Source organism: Meleagris gallopavo, chromosome 19 (assembly GCF_905368555.1).
Source record: "Meleagris gallopavo chromosome 19, MGAL_WU_HG_1.1, whole genome shotgun sequence".
Taxonomy (NCBI): domain Eukaryota; kingdom Metazoa; phylum Chordata; class Aves; order Galliformes; family Phasianidae; genus Meleagris; species Meleagris gallopavo.
Window position 1 is genome coordinate 2,051,151 of NC_139422.1, and position 22,492 is coordinate 2,073,642.

The 22,492-nt window shown below is 45.6% G+C and overlaps 1 protein-coding gene across 1 annotated transcript in view; it reads left to right on the plus strand.

Annotated features, from left to right (window-relative positions):
- Nucleotides 1–2,325: 2,325 nt before the first annotated feature.
- LOC146543113 (voltage-dependent N-type calcium channel subunit alpha-1B-like) overlaps nt 2,326–22,492 on the plus strand; it is a 47,500-nt gene continuing 27,333 nt past the window's right edge. The window contains exons 1-4 of the mRNA XM_085239659.1: nt 2,326–2,336; nt 2,445–2,536; nt 5,094–5,246; nt 9,425–9,612. Coding sequence (XP_085095785.1) covers nt 2,326–2,336; nt 2,445–2,536; nt 5,094–5,246; nt 9,425–9,612 — 444 coding nt within the window. The remainder of the gene's footprint in view (nt 2,337–2,444; nt 2,537–5,093; nt 5,247–9,424; nt 9,613–22,492) is intronic.

Consider the following 22,492-nt stretch of genomic DNA (forward strand, 5'->3'; position numbering starts at 1 on the left):
CACCTGGGCTTTCTCACCACCTGCCTCACTTACCTGCAAGTCTCAAATGAGGGCTTCTAGACCCAGAGCTGTTGCCTATTTTACCACTTCATACCCTTGTTCATCCATTTCTTTCACTGGAAGTAGCATTATTTAGCTTGCTGCTGTGTATTTCTCTCTCTAGTCAAAATCTGTCTGGGGCTTTATGGTGTTTCAGCATGGCTGATTCATGAACAGAGTTGGCAGCTACATCTCAGCCATGTAGACATGGACAGGTCACAAGATTAGACTGAGATTTGACGTGATCCATGGACCAGCTGTCCAACTACAGGAGATGGCGGGATGTAGAGTGCCCTATATTATTTGGCTAGGGAATTACAGCATTAATGATGTGGGAATTAATGAATACTTAGAGTTTTTGACTAAGGAGGTTTGCCACATGTTGTTTTTTTAATACCAAGACCACTGAAGAAGACAGGACTTGAGTAAAGACCTTCAGCCATTGATGCCCTGGGAGTGTTTGATGGTGTCCCACACTCACTCCTGTTTTGTCCTTGTTGAGCTCAAAAGCAAATTAATGAACATACAGAGTATCCCTCCCATTCAGCCCGTGGCACAAACCTGCCTGATGACAGCACAAATCCATCTTAGCTCACTGGAGACTAATTGTGCTTTTAGCAGCAACACCTGAGGTGGATGTTCAAGATTATCTTTCAGCATGAAGTGTGCACGGTTCCATTGCTGCTGAGGTTTATAAGCGAGCAATTATGTTGTGAGGATGGAAGGAAGGGAAAAGAGGAGCAAAATCGTTGGCACAAGAGCAGAAAGTAAAAATTAAAGTCTCTGAATACGATAGCCCTTGGTTTAAGTCATCTCCTGTTGCTTCTGCTCAAATTGCACCAATAGAGCTGATGTAACACGAATTTTCAGGTCGTGGAAATGTAGGAACAGGTGTCCTATAGAATAGATACTCTGCTCCTCAGGTTCTGGCTTGCTGCTGCCTCTGTTGCCATCCAGCATCTCAGCATGCCTTTTCCTGATCTCCAGCACCTCCTGCTGATTGAGTCTGGCCCTTTCCGCACAGCAATGCTGAGCCTGCTCTTCCCTGGCCCACACTTGGCAGCAGCACTAAGTCAGTCAGTAAGTCAAGGACAGGGCTTTTATTCTGGAAACTGTGAGCACAGCTCCATCCTGCATGGCCACTTTGCCAGACATCCTGCATAATACATACTACATAATGAAACTACATGTCTCCTTCTGCATAACTCTGATTTTCTTTGTGTTTTTATGGCAGCTGGCCACTTGGCTGAGAGATCAGCTACACGTTATCAGGCATTGAGCAAAATGGCTCGTGGGCGATTGGAGGCTGATCTTGGGTGCACGTTGCGGGTGCTCTACACCTCTCAGAGTGTTTCTGTGTGTTGCTGTGAGGGAAATGGACAATGGGAAATGATTTCAAACTAAAAGAGAGGAGATTGAGCTTGAGCGTAAGGAAGAAGTTTTTTACATGAGGGTACTGAAGCACTGGCACAGGTTGGCCAGAGAGATGGTGGATGTCCCATTCTTGTAGACATCCAAGGTCAGGCTGGATGGGACTCCAAGCACCCAGTTGAGCTGTAGATATCCCTGTTCAGGAGAGGTTCAGGTTGGATGTCAGGAAGAATTTATTTTCTGAAAGAGTGGTGATGCACTGGCACAGGCTGCCCTGGAGGTGGGGGTATCATTGGAGGTGTCCCAGAAACCTGTAGATGTGGTACCAAGGGGCATGGTTTACTAGGCAGTGCTGATGATGGATGGTTAGACTAGATGATCTTAGAGTTCTTTTCCAATCTTACTGATCCTGTGATTCTATTATGTTCTTCCTTTACTGCGTTCTGAAACACCAATGTGATTTCATTTTCTGAAACTACTCCATTTTTAAGAATCATTTGGTTTTGGGACCTGTATTTCTTCTTAGAGCCATGTGAGCATATCAGAGGAAACACGCTCTACTCTCTGGATGTTCTCCTCAAATAAGATTCCCTGAACAAAAATTAATTTTGCAGAGATAAACTGTATAACCAGAAACTTCTTTAAATATTATGAAACACCGGGTATGGGTACCTGAGGGATCTCTGAATTTATTGCAAAAAGCTCTGGCAGGTAATTTCTAGCACAGCTGAGGGGGTTCTTTCCCTCTTACTGTCTTAAAATGGCATGTGTTCTCTAAGTACAGGGTGCTGTTCTGTAAGGGCCAGAGCCAGAGCCACTCTAAATGCAAACAGCCTCATAAAGGTGTTGTGGATTTTCCCATGTCTGAGTAAAGCTTAGGAGAAGCACGCAAACTATTGGTTTTCAGCAGATCCAATGAATGACAGGTATAAAAACTGAAGCAGCCTGAAAAATGCCCATCCACGCTTTGGAAACAGGAATTTGCATTTAATCCCGTTTTTCTTTCTTTTTCTTTTCTCTTCTTTGAACTCTAGGATTCTAGCAACTGCTGGGACCGACTTCGACCTGCGGACCCTGCGAGCCGTCCGTGTGCTGCGGCCACTGAAGCTGGTGTCAGGAATCCCAAGTGAGTGCCATGAACCTGTTACCTTCACAGCCAAATGGGTTCTATACCTTTTGGGGTCTAACGTGCTTTTATGAACAATATGTTCTTCCCTTACGCTTTCAAGGCTCAGGGTTTTTGCTGTCCCAGTTTTGGTGCAGCCATCTGATGTAGCTCCTGAATTCTGTTGGTGCGTGGCAGGGTGTTGTCCTGGGACTCCTTTGTCGTTGGGTTTGAATTGTTTCAATTCACATACAAAGCTCTGAGAATAGAAATTTACAGCTTTCAGACCCCTTGACCTGACCTTGGAACTTCTGACTGATTTACCAGCCCAGTAACTCACAGCGGGGAAAATCCTAAGGCAAGGAACAGACAGGACTCGGTCTTATCTTCTCATTGGCAACTTGGTCTATTTTACATGCTGATGTGAAGGGTCTGATGAGGATAAATCGTGCCTTGCTTATAGCCTGAGACCACCCAGCACCAACACCGCTCCTTGCTGCTCTTTTTGAGCAATAGGACAAGAGGGAATAGCCTCAAGTTGTGCCAGGGAAGATTCAGGTTGAAAATCAGAAGAAACTTCTTCTCTGAGAGACTGGTCAGGCACTGGAACAGGCTGCCCAGGGAGGCGGTGGAGTCTCTGACCCTGGAGGTGTTCAAGAAACATCTAGGTGATGTACTGGGAGAGAAGATTTAGAGGGAAATATTGGTGAGAGGTGAATGGTTGGACTGGATGCTCTTGGAGGTCTTTTCCAATCTTGGAAATGCTGTGATTCTATGTTTCTTTGTCCTTGTTCAACAGTTGCTCTGCACAGTTGACTGTCAGGAGCGTATTTCATTTCTGGATGTGGAACAGAGAGGTCTTCTCTCTAGCAAGAGCCAGTGAAGGGAAACCTCTTAGCTCAGGGGAGGCTCTGCTCTGCATTAACTCCTTTCCTGCTGGCCGGCTGCTACCTCAGGATCAAATGCCAGTGCTGTAGAAATGAAGCAAAGGTTTACGCTATGCACTAACAGCAAATTTTCCCCAGATCAGCATCCTTTCGTGGGCAGGGCTTTAGTCTGAATGCCCAAATAGGTCAGGTCCTTGGTTGGCTCTGAAAGGCACTACTTACTAACATATATCTAAAAAGGAAATGCTGTATGTTTGTCGTGTCTGTGTCCAAGGATGCTGGAGAAATAAGGCTTGGGGAAAAGCTGATTTTTTATTTTATTTTATTATCTGATATATTTTTTATTCAGGTAGCTCAGGATGTACCTTGTGCACCTGAAATATTGTCTTCTTTCTCCACGTACTGCAGTCACTTCAATAAAAGATATTGCTTCTGCTGATGACTGCTATGGGGAAAAGGGCCTCAAGTCAGAGAATTTTGACTTAAATTACTTCCAGCCAACACAAGTATCAGCTCACTGAGTGCTGAGGAAAAAAAAAATAAAGGGCTCAAGTGATGATATAAATGTTTACAGAAAGGCCAAGCCCTGGTGTCCTTGCTAGGGGCTGTGATCCCTTGGGGGGGTGTTGTCTGGGTAAGATGTGCTCTCCCATCTGCTGGCATGCCCTGGGCCTGCACAATCATAACCATAGAATCTCTTGAGTTGGAAAGGACCTTTATAAGTCATGTTGTCCAACCCCTGGTGATGAACAGGGGCACCTATAGCTCCATTAGGTGCTCAGAGCCCCGTCCAGCCTGATCTTGGGTGTCTGCATGGCTGGGGCACCACCACCTCTTTGGGCAACGATATTTTCCCATATGGCATTATTTGATTTACTGAAAGCTGTGAGCAGTGTGTATTTTTTCCCCCTGTAGTAAATGTAAAACTCAATGCTCATTCACACAATCACCTTATATGCTTCTCTCCTACATTCTAGGTACTTTTTCCTCTCCAACAGATCTCAACGCTTTTTTTTTTAATCCTGTATTGCCCTCAGAGTGCTCTCAGCAGTGCAAGGTGGTGAGACAGCGATGACCCTTCCTTCTCAGCACCTTACAGCAGGCCACCAAGGTGGCTTTCAGCTGCCAGTTATCGCTGAATTTATTTTGTTATGTGCGTCTGCATGACGTTATCTGACACCTCCATCTCGCCTCTCTAGCCTTATCTCCCCTAGTTTTAATTGAAAATGAGTTTTAGTGCCTGAAAAAGCTATAGATGGAGAACCCTGGGAGAACATTTGAGTCTGGTTTTGTTCCTTTTGCTTCTGTGCTGGTCTTGTGGAAGCAGACCTCAGGCAACTGGCACTGTCAGGGGAGATGCTGTAAGGGCCTCGTTTGGCCCCCAGCTGAATCTGGGGACTCCACCAACTGCAGGGAATGTCCTTTTAAAGTCCTTTTAAGTCTCTGAAGCTTAAGAGACCTTTGAATCTCGGATCTGAAGAAAGGAGATCAGAAGAAAATAACTTTCCTGGTTGCGTGTCTGAAATATCGAGTGTGTGAAGGTGTCTTTACAGCGCCCTAGAAGAGCAGCACTGCGTGGAGTTTCAGTCCTAATCTGTCCCTTAGATGCCCTGTGTCCCCTGCTTCACCCCCGTGCTCCAGCCCTCATTTTCCTTCCCTCCCCGATGACCTGTATTTCCCTGTCCCTGCAGGTCTGCAGGTCGTCCTCAAGTCCATCATGAAGGCAATGGTGCCTCTGCTTCAGATTGGGCTGCTCCTCTTCTTCGCCATCGTGATGTTTGCCATCATTGGGTTGGAGTTCTACATGGGGAAGTTTCACAAAACCTGCTTCTCTAACGAGACAGGTGAGTTTGGAGCTGTGCTGCCATCCCAGTGCATCTCGCGGCACTCTGAGATCCCATGCTTTCCATCTCCATTTCTATCTTTTCCATCTCCATAAGATTCCTTTCCCCATCCTGTTCTCATATTGGCTTTTCCTTTCCCATCTTTACTGAGTTAACAGACTTCTGTTCATCCTGTGCACCTGGGATGGGTCCTCCTGCCCCTTCAACACCAGCTCTCGGTGCTAGTGGATTGCTGTCAGTCTACACAAGAATGATACAAAGGTGTTCAGGGCCTCCTCTCATGGGAGATTTGTTTCACAGCCATCACAGAATCACAGAATGGTTGGGTTAGAAGCAACCTGAAAGATGACCGAGTTCTAACTGCCCCGCCATGGGCTGGTGGCCCCCTGCCAAACCAGGCAGCCCAGGACTCTAGCCATGGCCACAGGCACCTCCAGAGAGGCATATAATAGATATACAGAAACGAATTTCAATGGTTACAGCCCACTGAAGGGCAGCTTTTTATTTCAACTTGTTGGTCTCTGTTTGGTATCAGTGGGTTTAGCTCTACAAACTGCAGCGAAAGGGAAATTTCCTTGCAAGATCTCTTGGACAAGTTGTATGGATATCAGAGGATGTCAGTGCCATTGGTAATATTGGAAAGGTTGGGAGCAATCCCAAAAATTTGAAAAAACAAACAGGTAAATAGATGAAAAGTAAGGAGCCCTCTGATGCAGAAAGGTTAAAAATGCCCTTCAAACAGAGCAGGGAGCACTCATGAAGGTGAATGAGGTGGATAGGAGCAGGCATCATGCAGCATTGGCAGTGCAACAGGTGCTCAGCTTCACTGAACTCATTTCAATTAAAATAAAAAAGCCATTTTTTTTCCATGTAATTTTTAAATATTCCTGCTACAATAGCGCTAATAGGTGCTGATTATCTGGACTAACCACAGATGAAAATATTGTTCCTGTCTCCAAAAGATTGCAATTTAAGGTATAATTGACTGTCTTTAAAGCACAGTCTTGTATTTTCAGTGATTATCACTAATAGGTCTTCATATTGATTTATTATGTGCATTCAAATGGTAATAAAAGAACATCCCAGCCAAATCTCTGGGCATCCTTCACAAGGATTTGTAATAAACAACATGGAAACAGTTTAATATATTCAGTTTACACAGAGTTTAGCAAAAAGAGGGAGAAATTGTTTTCTTGCTTATGTTCCTAAGAAACATTAACAAAACAGAACACAGCTTGTACAGGACAGTTAGGTGTTTAGAGATTGTTTGTGGGCAGCACAGAGTGATTCCTAGAAGAGATGGAGTTTCACAGAATCATTGAGGTTGGAAAAGACCTCTAAGATCATCCAACCCAACCGTCCACCTACTGCCAATATTGTCTACTAAACCACATCCCTCAGTGCCACATCTCCACAGTTCTGGAGCACCTCCACCTCCCCCCTGGGCAGCCTGTGCTGGTGTCCAACTGATCTACCAGAGAAGTTTTTGGGCTGGAGGGGTAGGAGAGGAAAATTGTTTTGCTGTGTGTGCATTTTGGTGCCAAGCAGAAAAGGTCTCAGCTCACTGCAGCGACTGCAGAGGAACAGCAATAACGGTGACCAAGAGGTGCAGGAAATAGCAATGCTCTCACTGAGATGGCAAGGAGAAAGCAATTAAGAATAACAAGAAGAAAAGATTTGCTGAGGAGCATTTTCAGATTTTTTGTGTTGAAGCCCTAGAATGAGCTGGGTGAGTTCTTGCACCCTCAGCTTGCAGGCTGGGAGCACTGGGCTCTGCAGTTCATTCTCTGCTGGGGTGGCTGCAGCCAGTGAACAAAATAATTCAGATGTATTCATATTTCCTCCCCAGAAAACTAGTTAGCTTGGAATGGAAAAATAAACCCCAGCACTCTGTTCTCTGCAAACAACCCTGACATCAGCGATGACTGAGAGGTCTCAGTGCCAAGCTGGGGGCTGAGAACAGATTTTGTCACTGTGCCCCATGGTGTGCAAGCGACTGCTGCTTGCTGAGTGACCCCCAGCCAGGAATTGGGAGCGCAGCCAGAAAATGCTGCATGTCACATCTCTGCCCTGCAGCACCTGGCATCTCAGTAGTGCAGAAAGCGGCTCTTCTTATGGGCACTGAACCCTATTCTTCCCCTCCCCTCGTTGTAGGGTGAGTTATGGGGATCAATGCCACCTGCTTTTCAGGAAATGATGCTTCTGGAAAGGCAGTGAGGCTTCCTGGCTCTGCAGTCCCTGAGCGGAGCAGCAGAGCATCCCACAATGCTGTCAGCTCAGCCTTTTAAACCCTAAGTGCTCATCAGCTCCAAAGAGGTGCATTAACGAGCACAGGCCTGAGACCACTGGCTCTGCAAGCTGACTTCAGCATGCGAATATGAACCTCGTTAAAAAGATGACCCTTGTCAAAGGGTTGCAAATTGGTGGATGAGGACTTGCTCACATTGGTGTCTATTCAAATCCTCAAAGTGAGAAATCTCCGGAGATTTTTTCCCGGGATTGGGGACCAGGTGAGGGTTATCAGTCATGAATTCAGGTCATTGTGGAGGGAAGGAAGTGGAAGTGTCAGCAGTCAATGTTGCTGTAGCCCTACGGGCCCGGAAACCCTGCAGGAGAAGACTATGACAGAGGGATGCTGGGGACCAAAATATGGCAAAAAGTTCATTTGAGGCTGACAGCACTCAGCTGGGCATGAGAAATGGATAAAAACATTGGTAGCTGGGTATTGTCTGGTGGGTGCCAGACTTGTTTTCCTCTCCTGGCAGCCTCCGTGCAGTCTTGCTCTGCAGACACAGGATAGTTTTTAAGCAGATGTCCTCTGCAGCTCGCCCAGGCCAAACACTCTGAATCTGCTCTAAAAAACAGGGGACATCACATTTACTTCCCACTTCTTCCCTGGTGTGCTCCCTTTCCTCCTCTCTTTACCCCAGTTATGAGGGTAGGGACCAATTCTGCTCTGTCAATGTCTTTCTGTCCGAAAGAAAAAACTCACTACTTTTTTAGAGCAGCAAAAGGCCAAAGAGAGAGATTCTCTATTAGAGCTCACAGACGGTCAGCAGGAGCCAGGTTTGATATTTCTTTGCACAGCCCTGTCTCACCAACCCCTTCCCAAAGCCTGCAGTGACCCAGCTGGGAGCTGGGGAGCGATGCCCTGCATTGAGGTGTTGAGTCAACAGGAAAAGGCTGCACTTACACACATCCACATCCTGCAGCCACGCTGATGGGTTTGTTTTCCTCCTGCAGGCTTTGCTCTGTGGAATGATTATTCCTAATTATTGTTAGTGCTGATTTTGTTTCCTCCCCCTGGTGAATTTGATTTTGTGGAGTTTGCTGCTCCACCACCATAACGTGTCGCTTTTAAAACCATTTAATATTTCCAGAATTGCAACTCTGTGTAAGCAGGGACGTTGTTTGGTGTATTTATTTACTTTGAAAACCCAGCACTTTATTTTTCCAAACTGCTCTCTGCTGGCGCTCATGTCTCTGGAGGGATGCAATGACTCACAGCTGGCCCTGGAAGACGTGGGACACTTTTGGCCATCCCCAGTGGCCCTGAACCATTGCAGACTGCTTCCCCGTTTGCACTGCCTGAACCAAAGCTCAGTGGAGCAGCTCAGTGGAGCAGCCCCATCCCTGCTGCTGGATGCCGTCTTTGACCTTGGGGTAGAAACATGGAGCTTTAAAATGAGACTGGAGCTGAGCAATTAGCTATGCTGTGTGAAGCTGTATCCATATCTCACAGCATCTTCTTGTACACAACCATTTCCAAACCTTTGATTTTATTTTACTGCACTATTTCTTTTCTATAGTGCTTCTCATTGGTGGCACCAACAGGCATGGCTTAGTGATGGGACTCGGTAGGTCAGGTTGGACATGGTGATCCCGAAGATCTTTCTAACCCAGATGATTATGATTCTGTATATGATGTGGCTGAGCGCTGGGGCAAACTGTGGGCATTCAGAGGTAGTTCTGCTCCACTCTGCCACTTAACTGTCCCTTAAGGCATGGCAGTATATAAATGCTTGTACAAGTGTAACATCTGTTACATGCCCAGAGTGGCACCAAGGAATCATGAAACTCAAACCAGGTTTGTGTGATGGTGCAAAGAGGATCCAGCAGTTCCAGCTGCGTGGCTGGCTTTGGTCAGTAAGTTTTTCTCCCTCTGTTCTCCTGTACAGGTGAAGAGGTGGGAGATTTTCCTTGCGGAGAGGAACCTCCTGCCAGGCAATGCGAGAGTGGGACCACCTGCAGGGAGTACTGGCAAGGGCCCAACTATGGCATCACCAACTTTGACAACATCCTCTTTGCTGTGCTCACCGTCTTCCAGTGCATCACCATGGAGGGATGGACCGACATCCTCTACAATGTGAGTCTGCAGCTGGGGCTGTAGGGCTCCTGGGTGCTGGTATGCACTGCACTAGCTTGAGAATGTTTGTACAGGAAAACAAGAAGTCAATTTGTTTGGCTTTTTTTGGCTTTTTTTTGGGGGGGGAGAGGGAGGAGGGGATCCTTTTTGAGTCTTTGAGAATCAGTGTGGGCCTTGTGCCTGTTGCAGAGCTGACCCCACCTTCATGCTTTGTTAAGCTCTTCCCATATTTTCGTAGTGGGTGTAACAGGTCTGAAGGATGATCCTTGTGTTTTGTACTTGCATTTCCTAGGATAGTAAAGGACTTTATCCAGTACAGGGGCACAAAGGACACAGCACTTTTCAACTCACTTTAGGAATGGGGATGACTTAGCAACGTATGACTGCATCAGCTGCTTCTTTCTGTTGACTGTGGAAGAAAGGATGGTCTGACAGCTATGCGTGGATGATCTGAATTACCACGTCCTGTCTTAGGCAGAAGTGCCAGTGTGGAAAATAAAACATAGCAGGCATTAATAGACCATTTCCCTGACTGGTAAGACTACAAAATATTCCATATACTTCATTATAGGCTTTGGATCCACGCTGGGCTCTTCTGCAGACCTTCCTGTGAGGGTTTCTGTAGCAACAGGGAAGTATTATTAATACCAACCACGGTAAATTGCAAGGTACAAATCGTCAGTGCTTGAAGCTGATATATCTGATTTATTACCATTCATAGCTCAGTTCCTCCGTTTCTTCCAAGTCCTTACCTGCTTAAAGTAATCTCTAGAAGGGCCCATTTCCCCATTGCATCCCCTTGCCCTGAAAGTTTATCACACAACCTGGTTCTCCCACTCTCATTCAACAATCCCACTCCTTCCTCTATCGCCAACTGTTGCAAGAAAAGCCCATTAGCATCCCGACTGGGATTGATTAATCAATATGTGGTGTATTAGATCATTTTCTCCCAAACTGCTTTTTGTACCACATGCAAAAAAACCAAACTTTAGTATTGGGGTATTGATTGTGGGGGTTGCTTTGAAAATTATTATAGTATCATTTTAGATGTCCCTTAATCTAATTGGAAATAGATGCCTGGATGAGATGCAGCATGCATTTGCTGTACAACGTCAGGCCTTGCCTGAGACCCCCAACCCTGGTTGGGTTTCAATGGTTGATGGGTTCTTTGTTGGATTGGAGGATCTCTGGATGGTTTACTTGCAGTGTGCTTTGTGCAGTGCTACCAAACCACTTTGCAGCCTTCCCACATCTGGTGCCTGCAGCCAGCTCTGCCCCTCTTCTCAGCCCCATCCCCGTGCTGCTCTGCTGGCTGAAGAGCTGGCTGTCCTTTTGCAGGTTAGCAGCCAAGAAAAGACGTGGGTGGAGAAGATGCACCCTTAAGTTTTTCACAGCTTCAGTCATTGGCTGTTCCCTAGCTGCTTGGCTTTCATCTTGGTTTCTCCCATGCCCACTCGAGGTTTGTCAAAAAGAAGCAAAAAAAGAAAATTGGAAAAAAACTAAGAGAAAAAGAAAAAAGAAAAAACAAGAAGTAAAAAGCCCAAACCTTGCTGCAGTTATGGCAGCACACATGGTGCAGTGGGTGCCAGAGGCTAACAGCAGTGCAAAGAGTCCTTCCAGCTCTGACCTGTCCCACACCTCAGCTGCAATCATGAGTTCCTACTGCAGCCATACTGGATTATCATGAAGTGTTGCCTCTTGCATCCAGCAGTGGTGGAATGCATTTTTCTGCCAGCTCTCCTGAAGGAAAGCTGCATTCCCCAGGTGTGGGATCCTCGTCGGAGCTATGAACCTACTTTCAACGTGTAGCTTAATTAAGATTTGCAAAGGTCTGTGAGACTACAAGATACAGTCTCTGTAAACTGTGACTATGCATTAATAAGGAACAAAGCTGGTGCTTCTCTCACCAAGCAGGAGCAGAGGAAGGCTGATCTTCCCTTTCCCCTGCCCTTATCTGACCACTGCCATATGCAGGGTTTGCTTGGCTGGGGTGGGTTTGCTGCCTTGCTTTTGCTCACCCTTCTTCCTAATGGCCCCACCTCGGGTCTGTCCTTAGGGCTGAAATCCCTGGGACGCCAGGCAGCGTAGGACTGAATGCAATTACTGGGAAGCTGAGGTTACCGACTGCTTCCTTAATGGGCCATTCATTTCCTGCTGCAAAATAGTGATTGATTGATCGAGCTGCATGAATGGGGCTTTGTTACTGCTCTGCTTCCTGCGATGGGGTGCTAAGAGCTCGAATTTGTCTTTGCAGTCAGGATGGGGTCAGTCGCAGGGTGAGACTGCTTTACCACTTCTGCATTGACACTACCAGGGGACAGAGCCGTCTGCCCTGAAAGCAGCTTCAAGACAGAAAAATGAGGGCTGTGTCTGAAGGTTGATGTAAACCGATGCTCACGAAAAGAGGGAGCTTGTGTTCGGGTCCGATGGCCTGGCTCAGGTCCTTCCAAAGGTTCCAGTGAGAGTAGCTCTGTGAGGGTTATCGAGTGGTTTCTCCATGACTTCACATGGTGTGCAGATGCAACTTCCATACATTCCTTGCCATCAAAGGCAAGGCTTTGCAGTCAGTAATTACCTTGCGGGTATCCACTCCTCCCGTGATAAATCGAGGAATTAGGAGGGCAGAGAGAATGCTGGCTCGCAAATCTCAGCCCAGTTTTTCCTTGCTGATCCACTGTTTATAATTCCAGAGTTTCCTTTTAATTGGGGCCAAAGAAAGCTTTCTAGCAAGGCTTTATCTGGAGGGTGATTTATGCTCGAAGCAAAAAGACTGAATCGTTAATCAGGTGAAACGCGCTAAGAATAAGCTGGGGAAAACTCTTCCTGAGTCAGCAGCACAGGAACACCAGAGCAATATCTCCGACGGAGCACTTCTGTGGGCTGCAGATTTGTCGGCTGCAGCGTTGTTTATAGCCAGAAAGGATGTGAGGAGCAACAGGTGATTTGGGGAGGTCACTGTATGCAAAGGACAGGAGACAAAAAAGTACCTTTTGTCTTCCGAAGTAGAGACAGAGCATCTTTTGGACTGGGAAATGAGGGAAAACCTCCTTAGAGCACCAGATCACCAGCAATGCTGTTCAAGATGCTCCGGCCACTACAGCAGGCTGATGCACCATTCTGAGTCCTGCTTTGGTGGTGCTGACATTGGGCTTTGCTCAGGACAGGGCCTTCCCATAGTAAGAATCATAGAATCATATCATAGAATCATAGAATGACCTGGGTTGAAAAGGAGCACAATGCTCATCCAGTTCCAACCCCCTGCTATGTGCAGGGTCACCAACCAGCAGACCAGGCTGCCCAGAGCCACATCCAGCCTGGCCTTGAATGCCTGCAGGGATGGGGCATCCACAGCCTCCTTGGGCAACCTGTTTCAGAGTAAGTAAGTAAGTAATGTTCACCTGGAGTATCACACCAGGGATGGGAGTGATGTAGGACAGCAGGAGCTGCACTGTCTGCTTCCCATGTGCCTGAAAGAACTATTGTTGAGCTCATAAGTGGTAACTGGTGATCAGAGCGTCTCTTGGGACCATTATGTAAATGTATTAATTAGTTCTCACAAAGTATTTTAATATGCTAAATATTATCATGATGCACTTGTTATCCTGTCGGAAGCACAGCTGACAATGACCTGGGGATGTTAGCACTGAGGGAGAACAATTCCACAAATGCCTCCAGGTTTTTGCCAAAGGGGAAGGAGGATAGGTGAGCTGAAGCTGTGTCGGTGGTTTGGCAGCAAAGGCTGAACCTTCCCACCAATATTCCTGTTGCTGTGTGACATACGGCACCAGAGAGGCAGTCTGACAGAATGGCATCTGACATGGAAGTGCATATGGAGCAAAAGTGTGTCATCAAATTCCTCCACGAGGAAAAAATGACATTCATTGACATATGCTGAATATTTATGGAGACCAACACAGAGAGGCAGTGGGTGGGCTGCATTTCAGCAGTGGTGACAGTAGTTACCTGCACTGGTGCAGAATTTTACAGGTGTGGCATGTAGGCTCTTGTTCAATGCTGGTGAAAATGCAGAGCTAATGGTGGCGACTATGTTGAAAAATAGTGTTTTGTAGCTGAGATTTGGCTCTATCAAGTAGTGTTATTGTGCTCTTTGTTCCAGTTGTAGTTTTCTATGGAAGTAAACAGGAGGCATGACTTTTGGAGCGACCTTTGTGTATGCAGCCCAATACAATTGCCATTCACTTAATGTGAATAGCCAAAAGGTTGGACACCCATGAAGCAGATGATAGTATAAGTCCTGGTTTCCTTCCTACAGCAATGATTCTCAGCTTTTCCCATACAAGGACCTTCTCATCCATCATGACCCCTCTCCTGCCCGTGACCCTGATCACTGGGGGAACCTCAGATTGCTCTGCAAAGTGTGAAAAACCAGAGATGTTTTGTGCCTGCATACGAACTCCCAGCTGTAAAACGCCTTGCTGTCCTCTATAGAAGCACCAGTTACTCCACAGGGACTTAAACTACACGCGGGATATTATTGATAACTGTAAATGAGATACCTCGTGTAGACCTAATGGCTGAGGTTGGTTGGGGCTCAGCGCTTTTGTTGTATACTCAGTTGTTTGGGAAGGTTTTTGGGCTCTGTGCTGTGGTCCTCTTGCAGTTTCCTGGTACATAACCCTCTGGGAGGTGCAGTCGTGCCTTTGCAGCACACTGAGCTTCCAAGGAGTTGAGGAGCGTGCTTTGGAGCTTTGTGGCCCCGTTTCTCCTACAGGAAACCATGGCTCAAACCTGACTCACTTGAAGCTGGTAGGAAACTGGATGTTGACTTTCAAAGAGCCAGATTTTCACCTTTTATCTTTCCTCTGCAGGAGCTCAAGGATAACATGGTGGAATTTGCTTTGCAAAACAGGCACTCCTGGCAGGAAAGGAGAAATGTCAAAGTGTACGCTCACTCTCTTTTGATCTTAATGGCAAGAGATTTTCCTGTTTCTTCTATTTTCTACTGTCAAATATTAGTGTCCAATGGGTATTACAAGAGCGTGGACTGGGCCTAACCTCTAATATGCTTGTAAGTAGAAAGGAACAGTTCAAATTAAATGTAAGTTTGCCCTAAATTGGATCTCAACTAGAACTATACCCTCACTGAATTGAGGATGATTCACTTGGTATTTTTTCACTCCTTTTTGTGTCTTTGAATTTCCTACAAAGACACAGGAAGAGAAGGTCAGGATATAATTATTGTTCCATGCCCAGCCCAGAGGTGGTGGATGTGTTGGAATTTATTGGGGCAGAAGAAAATCTGATTTAGCTTGTTGTTTGGATACCTCACATGTGTTTCTGGGGACTTTTGACTTTCTGATGTTGTGTTGCTTCAGCCAAAATGCTATTTGGGAATGTGGCATCTGCCTAAAGCCTGGGATGTGAGTGCAGGGAGAGCATACACAGCAAAATTCCCTGCTGCACTATTAGGGGATGGATTATCCCTGGGATCTGGTGTTCACCAGCACTGAGCATTCACTGCCACAATGAGGTTGCTCTTGGAAATATGTTGAGCATGATGAGAGATGCTCATATACAAGCACTGGTTACAGAGCTGGCAGTGCACATACAATGCATGCTGGAGCAATGGCAGCTCAGCACCTGTACTAGAGTTAGTGCTGCTGCACGGATGTGAATGACAATGCTCTTTTCCTCCCTGCAGTTTCGGAAAGAAGGAAAAATCCCTGAATGCTGTTAGTGTTAAATAGTATTTACTATCCAGTTAGGATGACTGTAATCTTCTAATAAGAGTCAGGCACCACCTACGTGCACACAGGGTGATGGATAATCCCTCTACCCCTCAGCAGCAGCAAGTGTTGGTTTCTGGTGGTTCAGTAGGACCAATTGCTTACAGGAAAATTAAGCAGAGATGTCTGGAATGGGTTGATGCGCAGACCTGGTTACAGAGGTGTGGGTTTCACCCATGCTGGCTCTCAGCCTGCTGCATCCCCATCGTGCTGTTGCAACGCGTGTTTGGCTCAAACAACAGGGAAGATCATTACTGTGTAGAAAAACGCATCTTTGAGGATGACATTCATTCATTTAAGCTGTTCTTATCACTTGTTTGTGGCAGTCGTGTAGTCCTCAGCGTCTCTCCCAGGCTTCAAAAATTCTTGCACAAACAGAACAACCCACCACTCGTATCCTGCTCCAGGCACCAACATAATGGCTACGTGAAAATAACAAGTGTTCTCCATGCCTTAAAACCCTCCCCAGAACTCCATGCTCTGTCCTGAGTACCTTGCTATGGGGCAGAAGGTGGACTGGATTTCTCCCTTGGGTTTCTCCAGGGAGATGTCTAACAACAGACTTTGGAGTAGCACTGTTAGTGATGAGACCTGGTTGGCTGTATGTAATACAGCAGTATAATAAATTAGCACGAATGAGCAGCACAGCTTTCACCTGCTAGGCTGAATTTCTCTTCTGGCCCCTGTGAGACAGATCTAAATGGGAGGAATCTGCACCCCTGATGGGTCTTGTGTGGGAGGATGACCTGCCTGCACAACAGATTTTCACCACTCTAAATTCTGCCTTGGCCAGCATCCATTTATTCATGCCTTCCTCCCACTTCTCCTGGATTTTGGAGCACCACAGAGTCTGTTTGCCAAAGGGTGAGGTCCCAGATCTTTTAGAATCACAGAATTGTTTGAGTTGGAAGGGACCTTAAAGGCCATCAGGTCCCACTCCCTGCAGTGCACAGGGACACCCACAGCTCCAGCAGTGCTCACAGCCCCAACAGCCTGACCTTGGCTGTCTGCAGGGATGGGGCATCACCGCCTCTCTGTGCAACCTGTGCAGTGCCTCACTGCCCTGACTGTAAACAGCTTCTCCCTTATATCCAGTGTAAATCTCTCCTCTTTTAGTTGGAAAACTTTTCCTCTTGTCCCCAGACCCTGCTAAAGAGTCCATCCCCTTCTTTCTCACAGCCCCCCGGAGATCCAATTGTGTTTTATGGCACTCTGTGTGTGCTTCCAAAGATAATGTAATAGCAAATGGGGAGCTTGTCTAAGGCTGAAGTAGCTTTGCAATGTCTAGATGCTAAGACAGGTCTGATGCATGTCTCAGGCCATGCCCAGGTCTCCATCTGTCTGGAAAAACAGGCTGTCTGCCCCCACGTCTGCTGGAAGCTCTCTGTAAAGCTGAAAGGGTAGGGCATTTCAGCCCTGATTCAGCACATTGCCCTGCTCAGAAAACCACTTGAGCAAATGGAAATGTAAAGTTGAGCAAGTGTTTAAGTGCCTCACCGTATTTTCTGCGTTTTATTGAATGTCTCAATGAAGGTATATTCAAAATGACTGTGGGGCAGCCACCTCCAGGCTTTGATAGGAGATTTTAACACATACAGCCGGAGAATGACATACATCATACAAACTTAAAGAGCCCTTTCAACAGAGCAATTGCTCTCTGAAAAGAAATGAAAATCTCTCCAAACAACAGCTTAATCACCAATGCCTGCCAAGAAGTGAAAACTCCAGCTGAAGAAATTCGCTTGCAGCTTGACAACATTACAGCAGCGAGGGGATAAGCAGCTCTCTTACATGCCCTGCAATTGGTTTCCTACAAAGGGAAATAAAAGCAGCTGGATGCTTTCAGAAGCATGCCAGCCTGCTTGAGCCATGACTGCTACATCTGTGGTTGAAGTGGAAAAGAATAAGAGAAAACTTCTTTGAAAGAAAAAAGCAGAAAAGAAAAAAGTGAAGACCTTACTTGCTGTTGTAGTTCCTATAGCAATCCAGAAGACCTAATGCTAGGTGCTCCTGCAGAAGAGGCTGGCTGTGCAAGGGATTCAGGATGATGTCTTTGATCTGCAGACTGCGTGCCCTGGGGCACTGATGAGCTGTGCTAAGAGGTGCAGTACTGGCATATGGGGTTGTGCTGTTGTTAGGCAGCTTGACAGTGGGATGAGTGGGATGCTCGGTGTGTGGGTGGGATGCTGGGTTTAGGAACCTGCACAGATGGTGATCACAGGTCTGTTTTCTGTGCTGTGTCAGTAATAGGGAGGCAAGGAACAATTTGCTGGGGCAGAGGTCCTCTGTGCTCAGCATTTTGGCACATCTCAGGGTGCTACAAGGTGCAAACTGAGGCTGCTGTTTGGCAGGAGGTTCATCATTCTCCTTTGCAAGCAAAGCCTCTCTTCTCCTTTCTCCTCCAACTGGTAAATTTACTAGAGTTACAGAGACTTTCAAGTGGGAGGTTTTTTAAATCCAGATGCATCTTCTGAGGAACATAGTTCAGTGGGCATAGTGGTGATTGGTTGATGGTTGGATCTTTTCTGACCTTAATGATTCTATGATTCTTCAAGCAATGCTCTTGTTGCCCTTATTGCTTGTAGATCCACGCATCAAAGTCAGGCATGCACTCAACTACTCTCTTACAGGAGGTAATCATCCAGTAAGTATGAAAAGCAGCATAACTTCATGTAACAAGTCATGCTCTAAATCAAAATCACCTTGTCTAGACTGAAAAGTCCTGATCAAATGAGAGATGCACAGATTTACAGGGGTTTGTTGCCACAGAGGAGCTCAGGGTCCAGCCCATTGAATTGGCAGCTGTGCTGCCATTTAACTCTACTAAACCAGTTGGCGTTTGGCTGGATTAAAAACATACATTCACTTGTTTCCCAAGAGGGAAGCAGGTACATTTGGAGACTTTTGCTGAGCAGGGCTTCTGATTTCCCAGCCAACTTGTTATGTGAAAGATGGATTTGTTACTTGGTGTGCAATAATCCAATCACACACAGAGACAAGATATTGATTAATTGCAAAGTTGTGCAAGATGGTCTTCCACAAAGCAACCACACCCCAGGATTTTCACTATGCTCTTTTATACATATTTGTATCACTTAACTCTGCTACAGCCTCTAACCTAAATTGGTCAGTTAAAGATAGGGCTCATCTCTCTACTGCAGGCTGCTAGTTGTGCTAATGAACTAATTAATTTATTCAAGATTCTCCTATCTTTAAAGACAAGTTTAGTTGTGGCACTGTGATTAAGAGTTGCTCTGCTCTAATCTAATTAGCAGTTTCAAGGATGGTCATCCTGACCTGGATATAAGTTTCTATTTGCTATATCAAGAGATACGCTTACGAAGACTTGCACCAAGTTTTTGACTGAGACCTGACAAACCAAGCTTGCACTGCTGCTCTAATTAACATGTTGCATAAAACCTTTATGAAACATCTTTAGGTAGAGCTGGGAGGATCTTGGCCAATTTTTTTTTTTTTTTTTTTTTTTCTGTCTGAAATGGGAAAACTGTAGGAAGAAACCAGTTTTGGGCTCCTGTCCTGAGAAGCAGAGTGTGCGTTGACAAAGGACTGTTGGACCTCAGGGTCTTGCTGTGTTCTGAAGTTTGTGTGATTGAACTCTCAGCTCTAGCTTGTTTTGTAGGCTGTAGAAATGCCTACCAAGATATTTTTTGCTTATAATTGACTGGAGGAGATAGCTGTACAGCTGGAGGTATTCTCATTAAAAGACAAAATGAGAAGGTGGCCTGACCTAAATAGATCCATATTCTGCACAAACCTAATTCTCTGTTGAGGAATGCACATAACAATAGCCTATTGTTCAGATTTTATGCAATAAAATCAAGAACTTAATTCAGTTAAACAGATTTCTGCTATTGAAAATTTCTTGGGAAGCTTTTGCCTACAAAAAAAAAAAAAAAAAATCAGTGCTTGAAATATATAGGTTTTTTTCTTTCAGGAAAAGTCTAGACCTGCATTTAAGATGATGAGCAAGCCAGTGCATTATTCTTAGGACTGTCATTATCTGCAATGATTTGGGGCATCGATCCATTATTTCCCATGGTCATTGTCAGAAAGTGACTGAGTATTGAATTCTTTGTTAAGTGTTCTGGGAATCTGTCCATGTGAGAGGCTCTGTCTTGCTGACTTAGGGATACAGGCAATGGGGGCTGCTGAGCAGGAGGACAAGTTTATTCTGCATCTACTCACCAGGCCAACAAAATTCATATTTTAGTCTGAATGTACATTTACCCTGATGTAAATACTGCATGTATCCTTGAGCAACCATAGCTCATAAATAACTGTGTCTGTGTGCACGTGCAAGTGTTTGTACTCCTCTCTCCTTACAACTTTAAGAGTAATTTGGGGATAACTTCGTCTAGTTGATGAAAGATAGCGTGTTCCTTAAGCCTTGATGGTTGGTTATGCAGTAAAAGAAAAAAGACCAAGGAAGCCCTGGATGTAACATGCCTTAGGCATGAGTCTTTTCATGCAATGAGTGAAATACAAAGCGCTCTTACTTTCCAAGAATTTCAAACTCAAGAGTAGCACTTGTTTTCCAAGGAGCAACCCTTCCTCAAACTCTCCACAACCTCTGTGCTAACCTTCTGGGGGCACTTGGCAATGTAAGGTCTGTCCCTTCCCAGAAAGCAGGTCTTGGCTGTGTGCTCAGAGAAAGGAAACTTGAAGGCAACAACAGGCCACTGCGGTACTGGTTTTAATAATAGATTAAACTAGAGTTGTGCTGGATGAATTGGCTGCCCATTAGCATCTCTGAGTTATGCTTAGTTGAAATTATCTGAAGTACTTGGTTTTACTTGTAATTTGGCATTTAAATGATGAATATTAAATGCATGTATTTGCTAGATGTTTCTTTTGAGGGCTTTGAAATAAAAGGGGTCTGGCTTGGTGCAGATGCCACGTGGTGCTGCTGGGTAGCCCATGGGTTGGTCCGTGGGTCATCAGCAATGGTTTCCTGTCACCCATGGCCAAACAGAAGTTGCAGGGAGTGTTGAGGTTGCAAGTAGCCTGTGAGCTGCTTTGAGGTGTCTCTGGTTAGAGCCTTGGACATTTTGGGCTCTGTTCATCATTGTGCTGCTGACTTGCTCTGTGGCCATGGAGAAGGTGCTCACATGTGTAAAATGCTCGTTGTTCCTAATGAGGTCTGTGCTGTAAATGCCCTCTGTGGTTCCCAGGGTAACTGGTTGCATGATCCTTGGGTAATGCTTTCACCTGGTTATTCCATCATAGATCTGACCTTCCTTAGCATGAACAAACATTTCCTGTTTCCTACAGGAGTTGCTTAGGCCTAGTTTACATTCATAATTCAAGTTCCAAGCTGTTTAAAATAAGAAAGAGGAGAGATTAGCAAAAATAAATAGGTAGAGTCCCTTGACCTGCCTGTAATTTCTGACAGTGAATGAGAGTTTTCACAGCGCTGGGCACGCTCATGAATAAAGCAGCTGAGTGAGTCCACGCTATCAGGGGACAGAATGAATTTTTTATTGAGAAGTCCTGTTAGCATATTTATGTATTGATTTGTTGGAGCCGTAAGCCTGCAGATCAAGGCATAAAACATCAGCGTTTTTGCTTTTTTCTGTCTTAGTTCTGTGCTTCTTTGGAAAGCATAAGGCTGGAAGAGGGAAGAAACAAGGGGAAGGATTTGGGCTTCTATTTTAATTTGGTTGTATTAACATTATTACTGTGTGCAACAACCGTACTTAGAACACGCTCGTCCGCAGCTAGCAATATCCTAGGACAATTTAAATGCTGCCAGCATCAAGGATTTTACCAACAGTCATCTTTTGCTTTTTGAGTTGATCCCAGTAGTTGAATAACTCTGTATTCTGCTCCTCTAAATATCCAGTGACTGAGGTGTTGGATGCTCCTTTTGGGGGCAGAAGGATTAACATTGTTTCAGAACACCACAGATTTTAGTGTTAGGAGACTCAAAAGATTTGTGGATATTTTTTTCTGTTGCCTTCTTGGTCACAGGGTGGATCCAGGCAGTAGCAGTAAGCTTTGAACGAGGTGGATTGTTATTTTCTAACATTGGTGAAGCAGGCTGACTCATATCCTGAAGGTAAAAAGTTGGAGTGCAGTAACTCAGAGGTCTTCTGTGATGAGAGAGGATCTTCTCAGAAACATCAATTTGGGTATAAATGGGCCAGGGGTGTAGAGAACCTCTTCCCAGACAGCTCACTTTGAGCAGAAGTTGTGTTCAGGATTTGGATGCTTTTTAGCCAATGTAAAAAGCAGTGTGGAAGGCCAGCGGGCTCTCAGAATGCTTTTCTTTCAACTGCTGGGCTCCAAGACAAGTGCTGTCACATCCCAAAGAGCCTCCAGAAAGTACTCTGCCACAAAGTCCAAAATCCATTTGGGAATTACCATGAAGGCACAGAAGGCACAAATACGATGTGTTAAGGAAGAGATTGTCCGAATCGTTTGCTGTTAGTTGGACCTTGGGTGGACCTCTGGGATTCCTGAGTTCTTGTCCTTACCTGGACATGCGTGGAGACCTCCAGCTCAGGAGTTAGCCTTAGAACATGTGTAAGCAGACAAAATGACGAGATGTAGTTGGTGCTGGTGCGTGGCTCCAAATTTCCCTGCATCTTGCTGGACTGGGGCTCTTCCATTTGAATCACTTCTGGACCTTAGAGCACCTGAATGGACCTAAACCCACTGTTCCCAAATGGAGAGATGCTCAAGGGGACCATCTGACTCCCAATCCAACTCTGCCTCAGTGCATGCAGGGATGCGATTCGGGCTGACCACTAATGCCATTAACCAACCCATCCTGCTTTTCTCCTTCACACAGACAAGCACACCAGGCAGGTGCTCTGTCATCTGCTCCTTTGGGTCATACAACCCCTGAGCATCAATTGGACGTGCATCTCTCTGCCAATTTAATTTTGCTTGGAAGGGTCAATCGCCAGCAGTTCCCCATCCCTGGCTGTCGTGTTCCTGCAGAGCTCAATACCAGATGCTCTCTGCAAATGGACTGTAACATCTGAAAGTCAGTAACCAAAGTTATTGGACTGACTTTGTGCCAAGGTTTTTATTTAAGCTGTGACTGACAAAAAAAAAAGGAAGAAATATCTTAAAAAAAAAAAAAAAAATTGAACGCAGCTATTTTG